This window comes from Mixophyes fleayi, chromosome 1, assembly GCF_038048845.1.
Source record: "Mixophyes fleayi isolate aMixFle1 chromosome 1, aMixFle1.hap1, whole genome shotgun sequence".
NCBI classification, from domain to species: Eukaryota; Metazoa; Chordata; class Amphibia; order Anura; family Limnodynastidae; genus Mixophyes; species Mixophyes fleayi.
In genome coordinates, this window is record NC_134402.1 from 430,514,863 (window position 1) to 430,531,255 (window position 16,393).

Here is a 16,393-nt window from a genome sequence, read left to right on the forward strand (position 1 = left end):
TCATTTGAGCATGTATGGGATGTTCTGGAATGAAGCCTGAGTTGGAGTTTTCCACTACATCAACCCGGTGTCTGTTTAGGTCCTTTCTTATGATAGATGGTGCTGCAGTTTTATTTACACCGTTTATGGTGCACCGGGCATCACTTAGACATCATACATCCATATACTTGCCTAATCTCCCAAAATGTACAGGAGACTTCTGGAAGAGTAGGGATTACCCGGTACCCCCCCAGAAACAATAAATAGACAAGTAGCAGCCTGACCTCAGATCCAACTTTATGATACATTTCTCAGCACTGATGTTTCTGTTTTGTTTTGTTTTTGTGCACAGTCATAGTGCGACACCGCCTCCCAATTCTTAATGAGCAGTTTGCAGAAAACACATCTATTGCAGCTGACCTTTATATCAGAGATGGAATACTATAGTTATGTCTTGTAATCAGTTGTTGAATTGTATTAAGGAGTTCATGCCTCTAAAATAAAACTAAAAACATATTTTTTTTTTATCTAGTAAAACGTGTAATTTTTTTTCTTTTACGCTATTCTGAAGATTTTGGTAATTGTGTTTTGTTTTTGTTTTTTTGCTTTGCTCTTTGTTTTGTGCATGTGGTAGTGTGGTGTTGCTTTTGAAGTACTCATGACAGGAAGGGTTAATTTTAGCTTTTGTATTCTGATTCTTAAAGTGGAAGTACAACTGTTTCTCTTTAATATAGAAGTAACTTTGTAATGTAAGATTGAAGCATTTTGTCTACATCAAACTATAATTGTTATTACTGAGCTGAATAATATACATGAAACATCTGAGTGACTACCATGGTCTGTCACCTCTCTGCTGGTTGTGTGGCATACAGTATGTATATATGTGTGTATATGTAGAGAGACAGAGAGAGAGATATGCACACGCACTCAATTCACAATAAGTAACTCAAAGCTTAAAAAGCTGTGCATAGTCCATAATTAAAAAAAAACAACCCAAAAAACAGGATCCATAGTTGTTCAACAGACCAGCACCAGCAATAAGAAAAATACATAATTTAATAGAAAAAAAATAGAAAGATACATCACAGTAGTATGCCCTACACACACTTATACACACTGACTGTAGATTAAGGCCTGTTTTTAAAAGAAAAGCTTTTGGTATCGCTGCATAGATAGCTGCGTTCCGGTAAATTGCTGTAGGATAGTCTGATCTCCACTGCACCTCAGTGAGTGTAAATCTGATTATTCACTCACTGTTTTATATAGTTTCATGAAATTAATCCCACTCTTATTATCATTTTTACTACATTTGGAGTTTCCTGGAGCGCACTCAGGGTTTACCTGATTGAACCCCCGGATTAATTGTCTGCACTCTTGGCAAAGGCTGCATTTTAGAGCAATATCTTTTTACAAACCGTGGGATGGAGGGGACTGGACAGACTATTAATTCATGTGGCCATATTATATCGGGAGATTATTACAGCACTTGCTTGGCTTTATTAAGCAATACCTTATGTAGCACTATAAAAGAGCTACTAATGTATTGATTTTAAAAAAGATAATCTTTTAGTATAACGCTCCTTGAAATCGGCATATTGTTCACACATCCTGTGCGGCGAAGGTGGTTGGTTGTTTCCTGGAACTACTCCATCTCCAGGCTAATCTTTCTCTTTGGGTTATTGGCCTATTTTAAGAGGTAGCGTACTCATTTGAAGATTGAGCACTCTGTCTACATCTACACTGTGGTTGATTTTGAAAAATAACACCTGCTTGATTGCTGACTTGGCTAATTGCTGGTTTAATATTGAGTTACAAGTCAGTTGGACACATACACACCACAATGAGACGTTCACTGGGTGCAAAGTGCCCTACGTTTATAAAAACTACACTGACCTTCCTTGCTCTTGTCAGACGTCGGGTAAACCAGACGTAGGGCAAGTGCCTTATTCTCGGCACCATGCTAATTTGCGCTCCGCACCCAAATAGTGATTGGGGACACAGTTGTCCATTGCGTTGCTTTTCATCAGCTTCGTTATATGTAATGTAGTCTCCTCTCGGTAAACAAAGCTGTTGAATCTGTTCTGTTTCAACAGCGTATAATCATCCAGTTGTCCTAGGGCTAATGTTCTGTTTTATGTATTTGATGTCAGTATGGATGTAGCATGTTCTATCTTGCCCAGTGGATGGTTGGTCATCCATGCACACACAGCCTGCGTAAAGGACAATTTCATTGGCATGTGTTATTATTTCTTAGGCAGCACATGCCTAACATGGATTTAAAGGGGTTTTGACAACTCCTTGTTATGTAATCCCCATGTAGTAGTTTGTTGTAGGTACCTCTCCAGAATGCACACAGCACGATGAGAGTGCTATCGCTGCTGGTAGACTGAACCCATCCTGGCTATCCACACCGCTGGTACAGTGATGTTCAATGTATGCAGCGCGTGATTGGATAGAAGGAGCAGCCAAGGTAGACAACCACTTTATAATATCCCTGTGTACAATTTTTAGAATGTCACAATTGCCTCATAGATAAAATTTGATGTTAAGAAAACACTTGTCAAATGATCTGTGTAGTCAAATGAAAATACGGTTTCCTCCAGGTATAGCGGAATTCCAGTGACCTTCACTGCTAAAATACTCCCCCACCCCCCCCCCCCCCCCCACCCCCCCCAAAAAAAAATAATAATAAATTGTTGGGGTCCTGTCCCTGTGATCCCCTGAGCTCAAGTGTAAGTCGCCCCAACCAGCACCTGCACAGATGCATTTCCAGACATGACTTCCTGGAGGGTTTATTAGACAGAAGATGATTGAAGAGGGAGATTATTCAGAAACGTGGTCATTTTGAGTTTGAACATTTTTGTTGCCCAGTATTTCAAAACTGTTGTATTGCTTTGTGTGGGCAAATTAAATGATAATTGATCTCTTCTGGGCATGTTCTTTGAATGAAAATATTGATTGTGATTCAGAGTTGCCAGTGTGCAGTTAGAGGACACATACCCGTACAGTTTTATATTTAGTTATGTTACATTGATTGCCCTGTGTAACATTCACAGGATGATCTGTTTATCACTATTCTGAGGTCTGCTCAAGCTGTAGTCGTCATTCTGTGAACGCACTGTGGAGCCTTTCATGAAGACCTGGTTTCTCAATTCATTGGTGCACATGTAAAATATATATTGACTCAATTGTAGGTTTCCTTTAAGATCAGTGCCTCAATTTTCCTCTTTAACTTATGTAATGGTCACCTCATCAAGAATCGCTGCTTCCACTCTGTGAAAGAATAGGTAGTAAGAATTATATCCAGCATACAGGACAAGTGTATGCAGTCGTGAGAGGTTGTCCATAAGTAGTGAATAAGAAGAGAATCTACCAATGAATGTATAGGACAGCAAGAGATGACTGCTCAGTTTCAGCCAGTACTATTGCAGGGATCTTATGGGGTGACTGCAGACACATTCCCTTTGAGAGTTGTGGGTTACACCTCTGTTGTGTAGGTCTTATAGTGGCTAATTGCCAGAAAAGCATAACGTTGCTGCTCATTCGCTATTAACTTTTGCATACCTCTCGCCATTTGAACCTGCTCATTTGGAATAGGGGGCGTGGTCCTGTCACTTTGGGGGTGAGGCAGCATTGGGGGTTAGGCTATGTTCACCAAGGAACGTAGCGAATGCGTGTGGCGCCAGATCACCACTATCAGAGGGGTGCACATCCCCCGCCAGTCAGGATGGCAGGACTATTCTCTTGGATTAGGAATTTCTTGTCTTTTTCACACAGTAGCTTTATTTCCTGTTTCATGGAAAGGAATACGTCTCTAACCGACTTTGATTGTGGTCCTTAGTACTACCAGCGACACACATTTTGTTCTGAATTTATGTTTTAGGTGTGTTTTGCCTCTGAGTTGCTTGTCTTGGTGCTTTGCTCGCAGACCTGCCCACTTATGTAACGTTATGACATTCCATGGTGAAGGCAAAACACCCTGTATATTAGGATTACGTAATACGAAAACATTGTGCTTATTGTGCCCACGTATACATTCCAAAACAAAACTTTGTGACTCAACAATCTGCTGTTGGAAACACAGCTTTTTCGGACACTGGCGATCTGAAGAGATGACATGAGTGTATAGTGTTAGGAAACAGTTGGAATGCCAATGAGATCTGCAGTTTTTGGGCTTAGTCATTGATTATAGATTTCCAGCCTGATGAGAGGTTTCAGCTCAGCTGTTACATCTCTTAGCGTGTCTTACTAGGAGTCTATTTAATGCTGTGCTTAATATATTCCACAATAAGGTGTACTTTTGTGCTCCGAACTCAACAAATGGGCAATCCGTGCAAGTTCTAGAAAGGAGCACCGCCACGGCCCCAACATTCATACAAATTTCATAACACCGCAACGCAGCCCAGTAAGGGCAAAAATCTCCCAAGGGTGTATCTTTTATTCAAGGTGCTGAAGTGAAAACACAGTATCTATGGAGCGTAGCCCCTTTTTCAGGTAGTTTGTGTTAAAAAAAACCTGATCTCTTTCAGCCGAGAGTTTTCATTGAGAATTTTACCGAATGGGCAATTCATGGGACTTCAAGGAATAACAGACTCAGATGATCATTTTGATGTTAAGGCAATTCAGGTAATGGGCAAACTATTACTGGAGAGCTTTAACCTTGATACATTAAACACTACTGATAATCTAGTTGGTGGAATGTACAGTGCAAATCTTTTATAGAACGAGAAAAAGACACAAACTGATGACTGCACATTTTTGAATGTAATTGGGTAATGCTTCAAAGAAGTTCTAATTACCGTAAAAAATATTTGAAAAGAAGCCTATATTTGTATACAGGAAAGTGAAGACTATTAGTAACATAACAGGCAGGTTGTACAATGTGTGAGACAACACTAATGTCTGGAAAGAAAGGGACTTTTCCTTTGCTTATCTTGGGCTTCATGCAGCTCTACTATAAAAGGGGCTATCTGTTTACGTGTAATAGCCCTAATGTAATATATCTATTGAGAACAAGACTGGTTGAAAATAGTCCCATCAGAAATTGTAACTCTGAAAGTGCTGAAGCAAATCTAAAATCAGACGCTTTTTTTGCTAAGCTTTTCTAGCAGTAGAAACGGAAAGTATCTCTGCTCCATTGCCAAGCATTAGATTGTGGAAGTACCGTCCAGAGTGGGTAATATTATTAAAAAGTTTAATGCAAAGCAAAGCTAAATGGATTGAATTTAAATTTGTATACCATTTTCCCAGAAGGTTTAAGTAGAAATTTAGATGATAGACTTTTGTCTGATTGCCCCTTGTTACATACCGTAGATACACTTTTGAACGTAATGCAAAATAAATATATTTTGAATTATGATACAATTAAGTGAACATTTTTATACCTTTTTTTTTTTTTTTTTATAGGATATGCAATTCTGTGATGCATTAAAGCGAAAAACCTTTCATATTTGCATGCATATGACTGCATTAATATAATTTTGTATGTTTTTAGATATGTTTTAAGTCATTTTCGGCACCTGTGCAAGCCACAATAAAGACACTGGTCTAACACAACCACGAATACCTGAAGAAGGACTTAAGCCTGCAAAATATTGTTTAAGAAAACAACACACTTAAACAATGTACTCACTGGACTGACATTTCTTTGCTTAGGCTTAATATAGCGGCCTGTTTTCCCTTGTTCTCTATGTGACCTAATAATGGAAATTACTACATGTACTTTTCATCAGTGCTACTTACTGAGCTTCCAGTTTGTTAAATCACCAAACAAGCTGATAAATCAGTTCATATTTGCAATTTAACACAGTAAAACATTACTGCACGTGAAAATATGAAAACCCAGATTTGTATTTTGCTGTAGGATACCTCAGCGACTGACACATGATTTAAGAATAACTAATGTGTCGACCTCCTGGGAACATACACACATTGCTACTGTTTGAGCCTGTGTAATGCAACTGCCCTGATGGAATGTAAAATATAATATGGATCATTGGTCATTGTAATTAACAGATTGTCGGTACACACTGACACATTTAATTCTTTAGCTCTGATGAGCATTCAGAAATGTGTACTGACATCATGTTTAGTAAATGGAGCAATGCTCCCTAATTTTTTTGCAGTTCTTTAGGCTGTTCCCATGTGGTAAATTGTACCCATGTTTATGTATTTAATAGCTGTTCAATGACTAAGGTATTTAGAACGTTGTCTTTTATACCTTCTCTAGTCCCAACATTTATATTAGAATACATTATTTTATACATTTACACTCTAGATTATAGGTAGACAACCTGTGGCTTGTTACCTGTTGAGCAAATCATGTGTAGGGTATGCTGAGACTTTTGCCGCTTTGTATTTCCTCACCCCCCCTCCCCAAGATTGTTTTGATTGTTTAATCAGTTGCTTCAAGTGAAAAGCTTGTCTAAAACTGTTGTTACCCATAAAGCGTATAAAATACAGGGGTGGTCTTGAGACGTTATCAATGGGAAACGCTAGTGTTAGACTAGGTACACACTACAGAAAATTTCTCCCGATGCGATATCATTAACGATTTTTGCCATCGACTGAAAGTCTCGATCAGCAGCCGATTCCTGTGTACACACTATTTACAAGGTTTACCTTCAGATCTGTGCTCTTCATCTGTCATAACCATTGGCTGAAAAGATCCGGACTCTATGGGGATCTGCCTACGCTGCAGGTCGTGACTGCATGCGCACTACAGGATTTGCCTGACATCATTACGTTGTTTATAGAGATTTTTAGTTCGGTTATAAAAACGAATGAAGCGATATGATGTTCTTTGGAACGATAATGGTTCAGTGTTGCAACATTCATACTATTGCAATATCTGGTTGAACTGTTTATCGTGTGATTGGCCCGATAATCAGGTGAAAACCCTGTAGTGTGTACCCAGCCTTAGTCTTATCTTGACCTAGATTCACTTTGCATTTGATTTAAATCTTGCTTTTTATTTTTTTATTTTCCTTTATTTTCTTTTAAGCCAGACATAGGGAAATATCTTTTCCAGTGAAATAATTCCCTAGATTCATTCGTTGTCGGGAAGCAGCTCTCCTGCAATTGGTCGTCTTTCTGTTTGCATTCCTTTCTGATGACCTGACCACAGCTATGGTTTTCTTATGAACGTAGTGGAGTAGTTCTCTGTTGTGGAACAATCATTCTTTTTTTAAACGTTGTGTCTTATTCATAAGATCACAAGGTCTTAAGGAAACTTTCTGCTGTTTTCAGTAATTGTATTTGCTTCCGATTTGCATGTCCTTTAACCGCTTGACTGCTTCCATACATTTCACAGCACATTAAATTATCGGTGCTTAACTGTGCGCATTGGGGGCAGCCTGTTTTACAGATTGCTCATCACCCAGAATCCTTTGCAATTAGGACAGTTAGGATTTTTTCTTGAGTAGTTTTGATAATTTACTCATTCTGTACTTGTGTTTTCCTTATTTCCAGTTTGGTTTTACTTTTTATTACAGAATACATATATCAAGCTACTTAAAATCTATTTTGCAGCGTATTATAGATACCAAGTTGAAAATAGACGCTATTTGACCTCACCCGTCCCCTCCCGCCCTCCAAAATGGCGTGATTCACTGAGAATTCTCAGTGAAATCTTGGATCCGGGAGAAATGCCAGCTCCCCCGGGAGACTGACCCGAATTTCGGGAGTCTCCCGGACTTTCCGGGAGAGTTGGCAAGTATGCTCTATTTATGTAATATTGTATGGTATAAATGCCATCATGTGACCTTGCTTCAGCCCCTCCTCCCCCAAGAACATTAGCATGTCATCACTCACAGGCTGATTCACGGCACTGTTACCTGCAACAGTCAATCATCAAGATACTTCCAAAATGGCAATTTTTTTCTGTGCATGTCTTATAGCTTCATTGGTCCTGCATCAAATGTAAGCTGGTTTCATGGCTCTTCGTGTTATTCCAGGTAGTACTATTTTAGCCTAGTTGGTGATTCCAGGCATTTCATAGCATTGTACTGTAAATGCAGACTAGTGACAGATAGCAGAAATGGTCCTACTTATAGGAACTGAGAATTTCAGATGCTTTAACATAAAGGATTACAAACCATACCCAGAGCAATGTTGTTAGCTTGTAGGCTTCTGTCCATACAGACTATCTTCTCAGACATTCACTGTAGAATAATGAAACATGTCTGCTTCAATCTTCGTACTATGTAACTATCCAGGAAAAACATATGCGTGTGGATGTAGCTTTAACTGACTCTTATTATGGGGAAGCACTGAGGAAGGCCTTACTAGGGCGATATATAATGTGGGAACGTTTACACCACTGAGAGGTTGGGGTAATTTTCCTCTTTGATCATTGTTGTAAATTAAATTCTATAGATGAGCAACAGTGGAGGGTTTAATCTGAAGAACAATGACAGGATAACTGACTGTACGAAGTAGGACTCTGTGTTCTTGTCGTACACACATCGCTTATATTCTAGAATCCCCGGACAGCTTGGTGGGAGCACCTCTTCACATTGTTACAGCATGTGGCATTCCAAAGAAGGCATGTGATGCCCAAACAATATTGTGTTTCTTGAGTGTCCTGTTTGTCTGTTCCAAAATTATAAAACCTTTAACATAAGGACATACTGTGTAAATTAGAAGAAAACCCCCCCACTGAGGAGGAGCAGCAGAACTGCTAATTACCAGTAAACGTACAGTGAATATAGGAATCAGGGCAAGGCGCAGCTATTTACAGTTTAACACGTTCATGTTGCATCCTGTTTACAGCTCTTGTTTCAAGCTGTACATAAAAGTCCAGAGGCCAAGATGCATTTTATGTATGAAAAATTCACCTTTGTGTTAATAGTATTGTATTTATTTTTATTACTGTTTATTATTCTGTAAAAGTTCAAACAATCCCATAATCTGTTTCCGCTCATTGTTCTGCTTAATTGAAACTCAAGTGTTTGTTTTCAATGCTCCTCTGTTAAAAGAATATATTAATCTGACACTTCAAGCAATATGTCATATTGCTGGTGAAAGCATGGCAGATAATGTGTGCTTGTTCAGACTGGTGTTAAGAGTAGATATTAAAATATATTGATGTTTATTGATCATTTGCATAGAAAATATTGTGTTATGTTAACCTGTGTATAAGGTGATGTGTTGATGCGTATTATGTGTACTACTAATCTTCACCTTGTGTATTATGTTTCCTTTTAGCTTCTATGCAATGTTGGCCACAATGAAGAAAAATTAGGCTTTATGTATGAAGACATAATTATTTGGTAAGTGTTGTTTGGCGTACAGTAACTTTTTTTTTTTTTTTTTTAAATAAACAAATTTCCTTCCCACATTGCATTGCTGTCTATCTATATCATGTTCATTGATGTTGTGTCCTTTAATATAATAAGTGCACCTGTGAAGTACTATTTTATCTAATGCTGCTGATCACCCATCACGTTGTACCATGCCCTACCATCCCTATACCGTAGTATGTACCGTACACTTGCCATATCACCAAGTGCATACATCACTACTGAGTGACTTCTCTCTAATTCTACCCTTCACAATCATAAGAATCAGACGCCCGGTGCAGGAGACGATTACTCATTTGTGACACAAACATTAGAGTAGCTCCTTGAATTTAGTGATTGGTAATCACAGGAGGCCGATGTGGGGCAAACAGCAGCTTCGGGTAAAATAACACTTAGCGGGCGCACGTAGCGTTTTAACATTACATTTTCAAGGATATGCATACGCATGTATATATGTAACAGGAGAATTAGGTTATTTAATGCAAGATTCCATTCAGAAGATAAAACATGTTATGTACATGTTTTTGATTTTTTTTTTTTTTTACAATTTAAAAACCAGTGACTTAAGATGGTACTAACCACGATAATAAAGCTGCAAAATATGTATTGTGAAAGCTCTACAGCAGGCCTGTCCAACCTGCGGCCCTCCAGATGTTGTGAAACTACAAGTCCCAGCATGCCCTTCCAGCTATCAACTGGTTGCCTACCTGCAAAGCATGCTGGGGCTTGTAGTTTCACAACACCTGAAGGGCCGCAGGTTGGACAGGCCTGCTCTACAGATTAGATGAGATTTTTCTTGTCATTAGTACAAAAAAAAATATATGTATGGGCGTAAAGTTGAGCCAGACATGCAGCTGGTCTCTCCAGGGACAGAGAGAGGCGTTGGGGTGACGGTACAGCAGAAGTGTAAGCCTCTCCAAACATGGGGTTGGCTGGGGTCAGGAGACCAGGGACCTGATCTCTATGAAGAGCTCAATACTATAATATTGCAGGATACATTTGCATGTACACATCTGTTTAAAGGAAACCATTTCGGGCTAGTCTTGTGGTTTTTATCTAGTTATTGCATAATATTGACCTGTGTTTAGTATGCTTGGCATTTCTAATAATCACACATCGAAAAGACAACTAACGAATGATTGCTCTTTATTCATGGCCTAACTAAAGTAATTTCCTCTTTCCAGCTTGCGATTAGCTTTGTTAAATGAAGCAAAAGAAGTGCGAGCAGCGGGCCTCCGAGCTCTTCGTTATCTTATCAGAGATTCCAGTATTTTACAGAAGGTGCTAATGTTAAAAGTAGATTACCTAATAGCCAGGTAAGTGTCTTCAGCAGTCACCTCCTGTATTTCTACATAAACCATATAGTTGTAGCTACATTGATACAAGTCTAAGGCCTAAGCTGGAGTGTTCACTAATGGTATTCAGAAAGGTAAGCTATTGATTTGTAACATGCTGTGTATAGTGCAAAGTTTGTGGTCTGTTGTAGAGAAAGTTCATGTTTATTATATATATTTATGCCTGTTGGTATAATATCAGTTATATTTATATTTATTTCATAATGATTTTCTGTTTCTTTTCAGGTGCATAGATATTCAACAAAGTAATGAAGTAGAAAGGACGCAAGCGCTTCGACTAGTCAGAAAGGTACAGTGGAGACAGAGTATAATATTCTGTTCTTCTGCAATTGGTTTTATTAGTGCACATTTTCTATTAGGACTTTTAAGCTGGGATGGGATAGTAGTTGTCTGTTTTAAAGGCCCTTTGAAATGAAAATATGTAGCATAGTCATTACAACGATGAATGAAACGCTGACAACACTTACCAGACATGGTCATTGCGAAGCTCCGATTCCCGACATACTGCTAATCCCGACTGTCTGAAAAACTGACGTCCAACAATTGCGACCCTTCAACATTCCGAGACCACAGATGGACGTCACTTTCAAGGGAAACACCATTATTCCTGCTGTTAAGGGGGCAATGCAAGGAGGCGTTGGCTGTACAATGTAGAAGCCTTCGTAAAAAACATAGTACTGCCAGCGCCCCCTTGCATTGCCCCCTTAACAGCAGGAATAATGGTGTTTCCCTTGAAAGTGACGTCCATCTGTGGTGTCGGGATGTCGATGGGTCGCAATTGTTGGATGTCAGTTTTTCAAACAGTCGGGAGTGAAAGGTTCACGATGACCATGTCGGGGTAAGTGTTGTCGGCGGTTTCATATTCGCACTATAGTACCCCACCCGAAAATGTGTGTTGGCTCATAAAAAATGGCTACAAATTTCAGCATATAGTCAAGACAAGTTGTGATTGTGGTTGATGATCTAATTCCCTTGCACTTCAGTGCTTCTGTCAGTAGTCCCTTTAAAAGCATAACTCCATCCAAAACTATAAAGTTAATTTTGGGGTGTTACATAAATGATGTTACTGGTGAGGCAGCATGGTGGCACATTGGTTAGCACTGCTGTATCTGGGTTTGATTCCTCCCATGGCTCTATCTATGTGGAGTTTGTTTGCTGTCCCTGTGTTTGCGTGGGTTTCTTCTGGGTACTCTGTTTTCCTTCCACACAGACTAAAAACATACTAGTAAGTTAATTGGCTTCTGCCAAAATGGTCCTTAGTATGTGGGTGTGGAGTAGGGAACTTAGACGGTAAGCTTCAAAGGGCAGTGGTTGATATGAATGATTCCATAGAATAGCCGGTGATAAATAAATTATTATTAAAACACAGATTTCTCCCTGTCTCAACACTCCAGCGACCCACTTCTCTCTCTTACCAGGGCAGGATTCTTTGTCCCTCTCTCATCAACTCCCAATTGTCCATTATTATGAAAATCACATGGAGGGAGGAAGGTGAATCAGTAGTAGGATAGGCGAGTGCAACGTTAGACCTTTTGGAGTCCTCTGAAGACCCTCCAGTTGAGGGCAATGCCTAACCCCACATAAATAAAATCCTGTTTTATAGCATTATATTATTCTGTCATTTTTTGGAAACTCTTTGATTATTAGTAGCAGCTGTTTTATATAATGCAACTTTTAATTTTGTTAATCCTTTTAAAGATGTTCTAATACCTTCATTGTTAATGGTAGTGCTGAGTTCAGAATGTCTAAAATGATTCTGAAATGAGCAAGTTATATTGTTCAGGCTTCTATGTAAACAGTTGCTTTGGATGCAGGGATTTGGTTAGTGTGTGTCATCGGTGCAGCATGTCTGGAACTCCACAAACGTACTTTGCTTTCATACGTACACACCAAAACAGAACTTGCTTTGGTTGCACATCTACAGTCATCTGTTGACTGTATAAACATCCAGTCTGTAACCCTGTCTTTCTCTGTGCGCACACACGTCCTCACTTGACCTCTGCTCGTGATCCATTAGATCAGGCAAATTCTTGGGGTGGTATGAACAGAGGTGCCAGCTTAACAGTTCCAGTACCCAATGTGTTACGATTTTTTTTTTCTAAAAATGCAAAGCCTAGTGCCTGTGATTTTATATAAAATGTGCATTACTCTTTGTAATTTTCTGCTCCTGATTAAACTATTTTGTGAGCTCCCAAATACACAGAATTCCCATCTCCTTTTTTTCTCTTTAGCAGTAGGGGGACAGATGGTGTACTAGAGTTATTGTTAGGAGGCTTTGCACTGAAAAATGATTCCTCCTCCTTTATAACTGTCCTCGCTGCTTTTTAGGTCTTTACCAGTGCACAACATAGGAGGGTGGGCACAGGACTGTTGCCCTTATTTTTGTCGTCTTTTTAGAATTTGAGGGACAGTCTCATTTGCCCCTGTATTGTTGTCGGGTAGTGCTGATCGGCCCTTCTATCCAACCGTGGGAGTCCCTGATCTGAGCTGAGTGTGAAATGGCCCATTGGTCGCCTATGGTGAGGTAGAGTTTGAACTCGCTGTGCATACCTTCAGCTTAGCCAGTCCTCCCATTCTGGTCACTTCAATATCCTGGGCTGGTAGGGCAGATGGGCAGTCATGCTATTCTCAGCAGCCTGGGGCCTCCCTGAGACTTGGGCTAACCAGAGGAGAAGAGGGTGTGCTTAGAGAATGTGTGTTCCATATCGGGGTCAGTAAACTGCCCTGTTGGCTTTTTTCTGGGATGGCGGTTGCTGCTATCCTCCAGATTGCCTTCAGCCTGCCAAAACAGCATGGCTATCCACCACTCTTGGGTCCAGCCTTCCACGAGGTTACAGTGATATGTGGCTGATGAGGGCTGTCTCCTGAAGGGTTTTGTCTCTTTGCGCTGTTCTCTAGCCTGCATAGCGGATGACAAGTGATGCTCTTTCACACTTTAATGAGGTGGAGCAGGGTGGTCTTAAGACAGCACTTTTCATTGATTTTACGGAATGTCCTAATCAGTGTCCAAGAAGAGTAATGGTAGGCCCAACTTTCTGGTCCATGGTTATTGGTGTCAAATACCAGACTGAATAACCTGTGGGACAAACAGGCCCCCTTTTTGTTTTACCTATATTCCTCTCTGCAGACCCAGGTGGCACCCCTCATGTAATGCTTGGATCCTAACAAAGCCTGTGAACTCCCTTTCCTCGCTTACCTGTTCTGGTGGGAGAAAATCCAGTTACCTTGAGTGTTTCTGTCTTTGGTCTCATGAATTTTTCAAGGAAAGTTGTCTGCAGATGACTTGTTTCCTGAAGCACAAGTTAAAAAAAATAGGCTCCTGGGGATGTTTTGGACAAGTCAATGGTGGACCTTTTATCATGAAATGAGGAAGCCAAATCTAGGGAAGACAACTAGGAGGGGCCCTTCCACAATTTAGTAGTTCCTCTGAAATTTCATGAGTCCCTCTGTATGACTGATTCTGTTGACCGCTTGAACAGGATAGGTATTTTCAGCCCACAACATTGAAGAACCAAGGTAGAATAATGTTCTCCCTTTTTAGAAATCGTCCCCCTTGCCCAGTTGTATTTTCCCCCAGTCCTTTAATATGTTGGTCTTGGGCCAATGGGCTTTTGCTCCTCAATTCTAGACACAAATTTCCTGGTATCTTTGATTAAGGTCTAAAACTATGCATACATTCAATTCTCCGGAGGCAAGAGCTGTCCTTTAAATTCACAGTAATACTCACAGGGTCATGACTTTTTAAAGTGCTCCGGTCACGTATAGTCAGCTATTTTGCAATCTTAATCAATATTCACTTTGTCTATCATGTCTCAGTGGTGTCTCTGGTACCTAGTACAATGGTAGGGTAAATTGTTGTTGTTATTGGTTTAGTCCTCAGAACAGCTTCCTCCACTGTGTGTTGGTGACAGGTGCGTTTTAAAGGGATATTATTCAACCTTTTGCATAACTTGGACTCTGGTCCCGTTGCCTCTGAGCAAGCTGTATGGAAGCTTCCACTTGAATTACTAGAATAATTTAAAATCTTTAAAATAATTTTTAAAATCATATAACACACATAAACCAGAGTTAAAGAAGGTCGAATTTCCCTTACTGAAGTTTCCTCACCCTTCCCACCAGTTATCTGTTATGTGGAAGTATTATGCAAATAGCATTGGATTGAACTTCAGATCTTTGCTATAGCCGATAATATATGCTGTACTGATACTGTTTAAAATCTGTATTAGTCCACCCTAGTATTAATAACTAATTTGTCTGTCTGGCAGTCAGTAATCCAAAAACATACTAGTAGGTTAATTGGCTGCTATCAAATTGACCCTAGTCTGTGCGTGTATGTTAGGGAATTTAGACTGTGAGCTCCAATGGGGCAGGGACTGATGTGAGTGAGTTCTCTGTACAGCGCTGCGGAATTAGTGGCGCTATATAAATAAATGGTGATGATCTCCTGGGCCACTGAGGTGTCTCGGATGGATTCCAGCAGTACGTCATGCTGGTAAACAAAAAATAAGGACAATAAGGAGTAGATTTATCAAACCTTCTAAAAAAGGATAAGTGGAGATGTTGCCAATAGCAACCAGTCAAATTCTAGCTATCATTTATCTAGTACATTCTAAAAAATGGTATCTAGAATCTGATTGGTTGCTTGGGATACTTAAAGGTTACTTTGGATACATTTATACAGTTTATAAGGTTACTTGGGGAAATTTTAAACACATCCAGACTTACATGACAAACATTTTGTGTCATTAAGGAGCAGGTTTGAAAGAACTGATTTTTTTTTTTATTTCAGAGAGATGAAAAATCTGCATCACAAACCAGTAACTGCTGATCTGGAGTGTCGCCAGCTGATCTGTACACCTGGGGTGCACAAACACTGTAGTTACATAATCTCTTGCTTGTGTTTTTCAGATGATTACTGTGAATGCTTCCTTATTCCCTACCTCTATAAGCAATTCCTTGATATCAGTTGGAAATGACGGCCTTCAGGAGAGGGACAGGATGGTGCGGGCCTGCATTGCCGTTATATGTGAACTAGGTTAGTTCATTAGCTAATACAAAGAATGGCATACGCCTGATGAGTCCTTTCATCATCTTATCAGAGGGAGTTTTGTCATTTCTAAACATTCAATATATTTGATCTCTAAAGTATTTGTGTAACTTCGATTTGTAATTTGCTGTAAAAAGTTTTCATTTTCAGTAGAATAAAGTAGAAGCGTGTTCTAGCATGTCCATGATGTTAAGATATGTAACCATTTTAATGCAAGGAATTTCAGAGTAGCAGATTCTATAATATCAATTTTTTTATGTTCCATATAAATGGTTCTAGGACAGATAATGCCAGCCTGAGACTCCAGATGTTGTGAAACTACAAGCCCCAGCATGCTTTGCCAGTAGTTGGCCAGCCGTTAGCTGTCAGGGTGTGCTGGGACTTGTAGTTTCACAACACCTGGAGAGCCACAGGTTGGTCAGGCCTATTCTAGGGGATCACTGTATAATGCTACGCAGAAATGTTTTATCTGAAGGGATTAATGATCCTGATAAATACTTTCATTGTATGTGTTCACCCTACATGATGACACAATACAAAAAGCATTCACTATGCCCCATTTGCAGAAGTGTTAGTGTGCATTGGTTTTTTTTTTTTTTTTTTTGCATGAATTATGGCCCCTGTTCTGGTCATTTATATCTCTAATGCACTGATGCAGATACCCAGGACAGAAATGCTACTGCAATGTACTGACAGCATATATGGGTAGG

General features: G+C 39.6%; 1 protein-coding gene across 1 annotated transcript in view; it reads left to right on the plus strand.

The window, feature by feature from the left end:
- RICTOR (RPTOR independent companion of MTOR complex 2) overlaps positions 1-16,393 on the plus strand; it is an 85,405-nt gene that overhangs the window by 24,751 nt on the left and 44,261 nt on the right. Inside the window, exons 4-7 of the mRNA XM_075184209.1 lie at positions 9,187-9,251; positions 10,466-10,597; positions 10,862-10,925; positions 15,545-15,671. Coding sequence (XP_075040310.1) covers positions 9,187-9,251; positions 10,466-10,597; positions 10,862-10,925; positions 15,545-15,671 — 388 coding nt within the window. The remainder of the gene's footprint in view (positions 1-9,186; positions 9,252-10,465; positions 10,598-10,861; positions 10,926-15,544; positions 15,672-16,393) is intronic.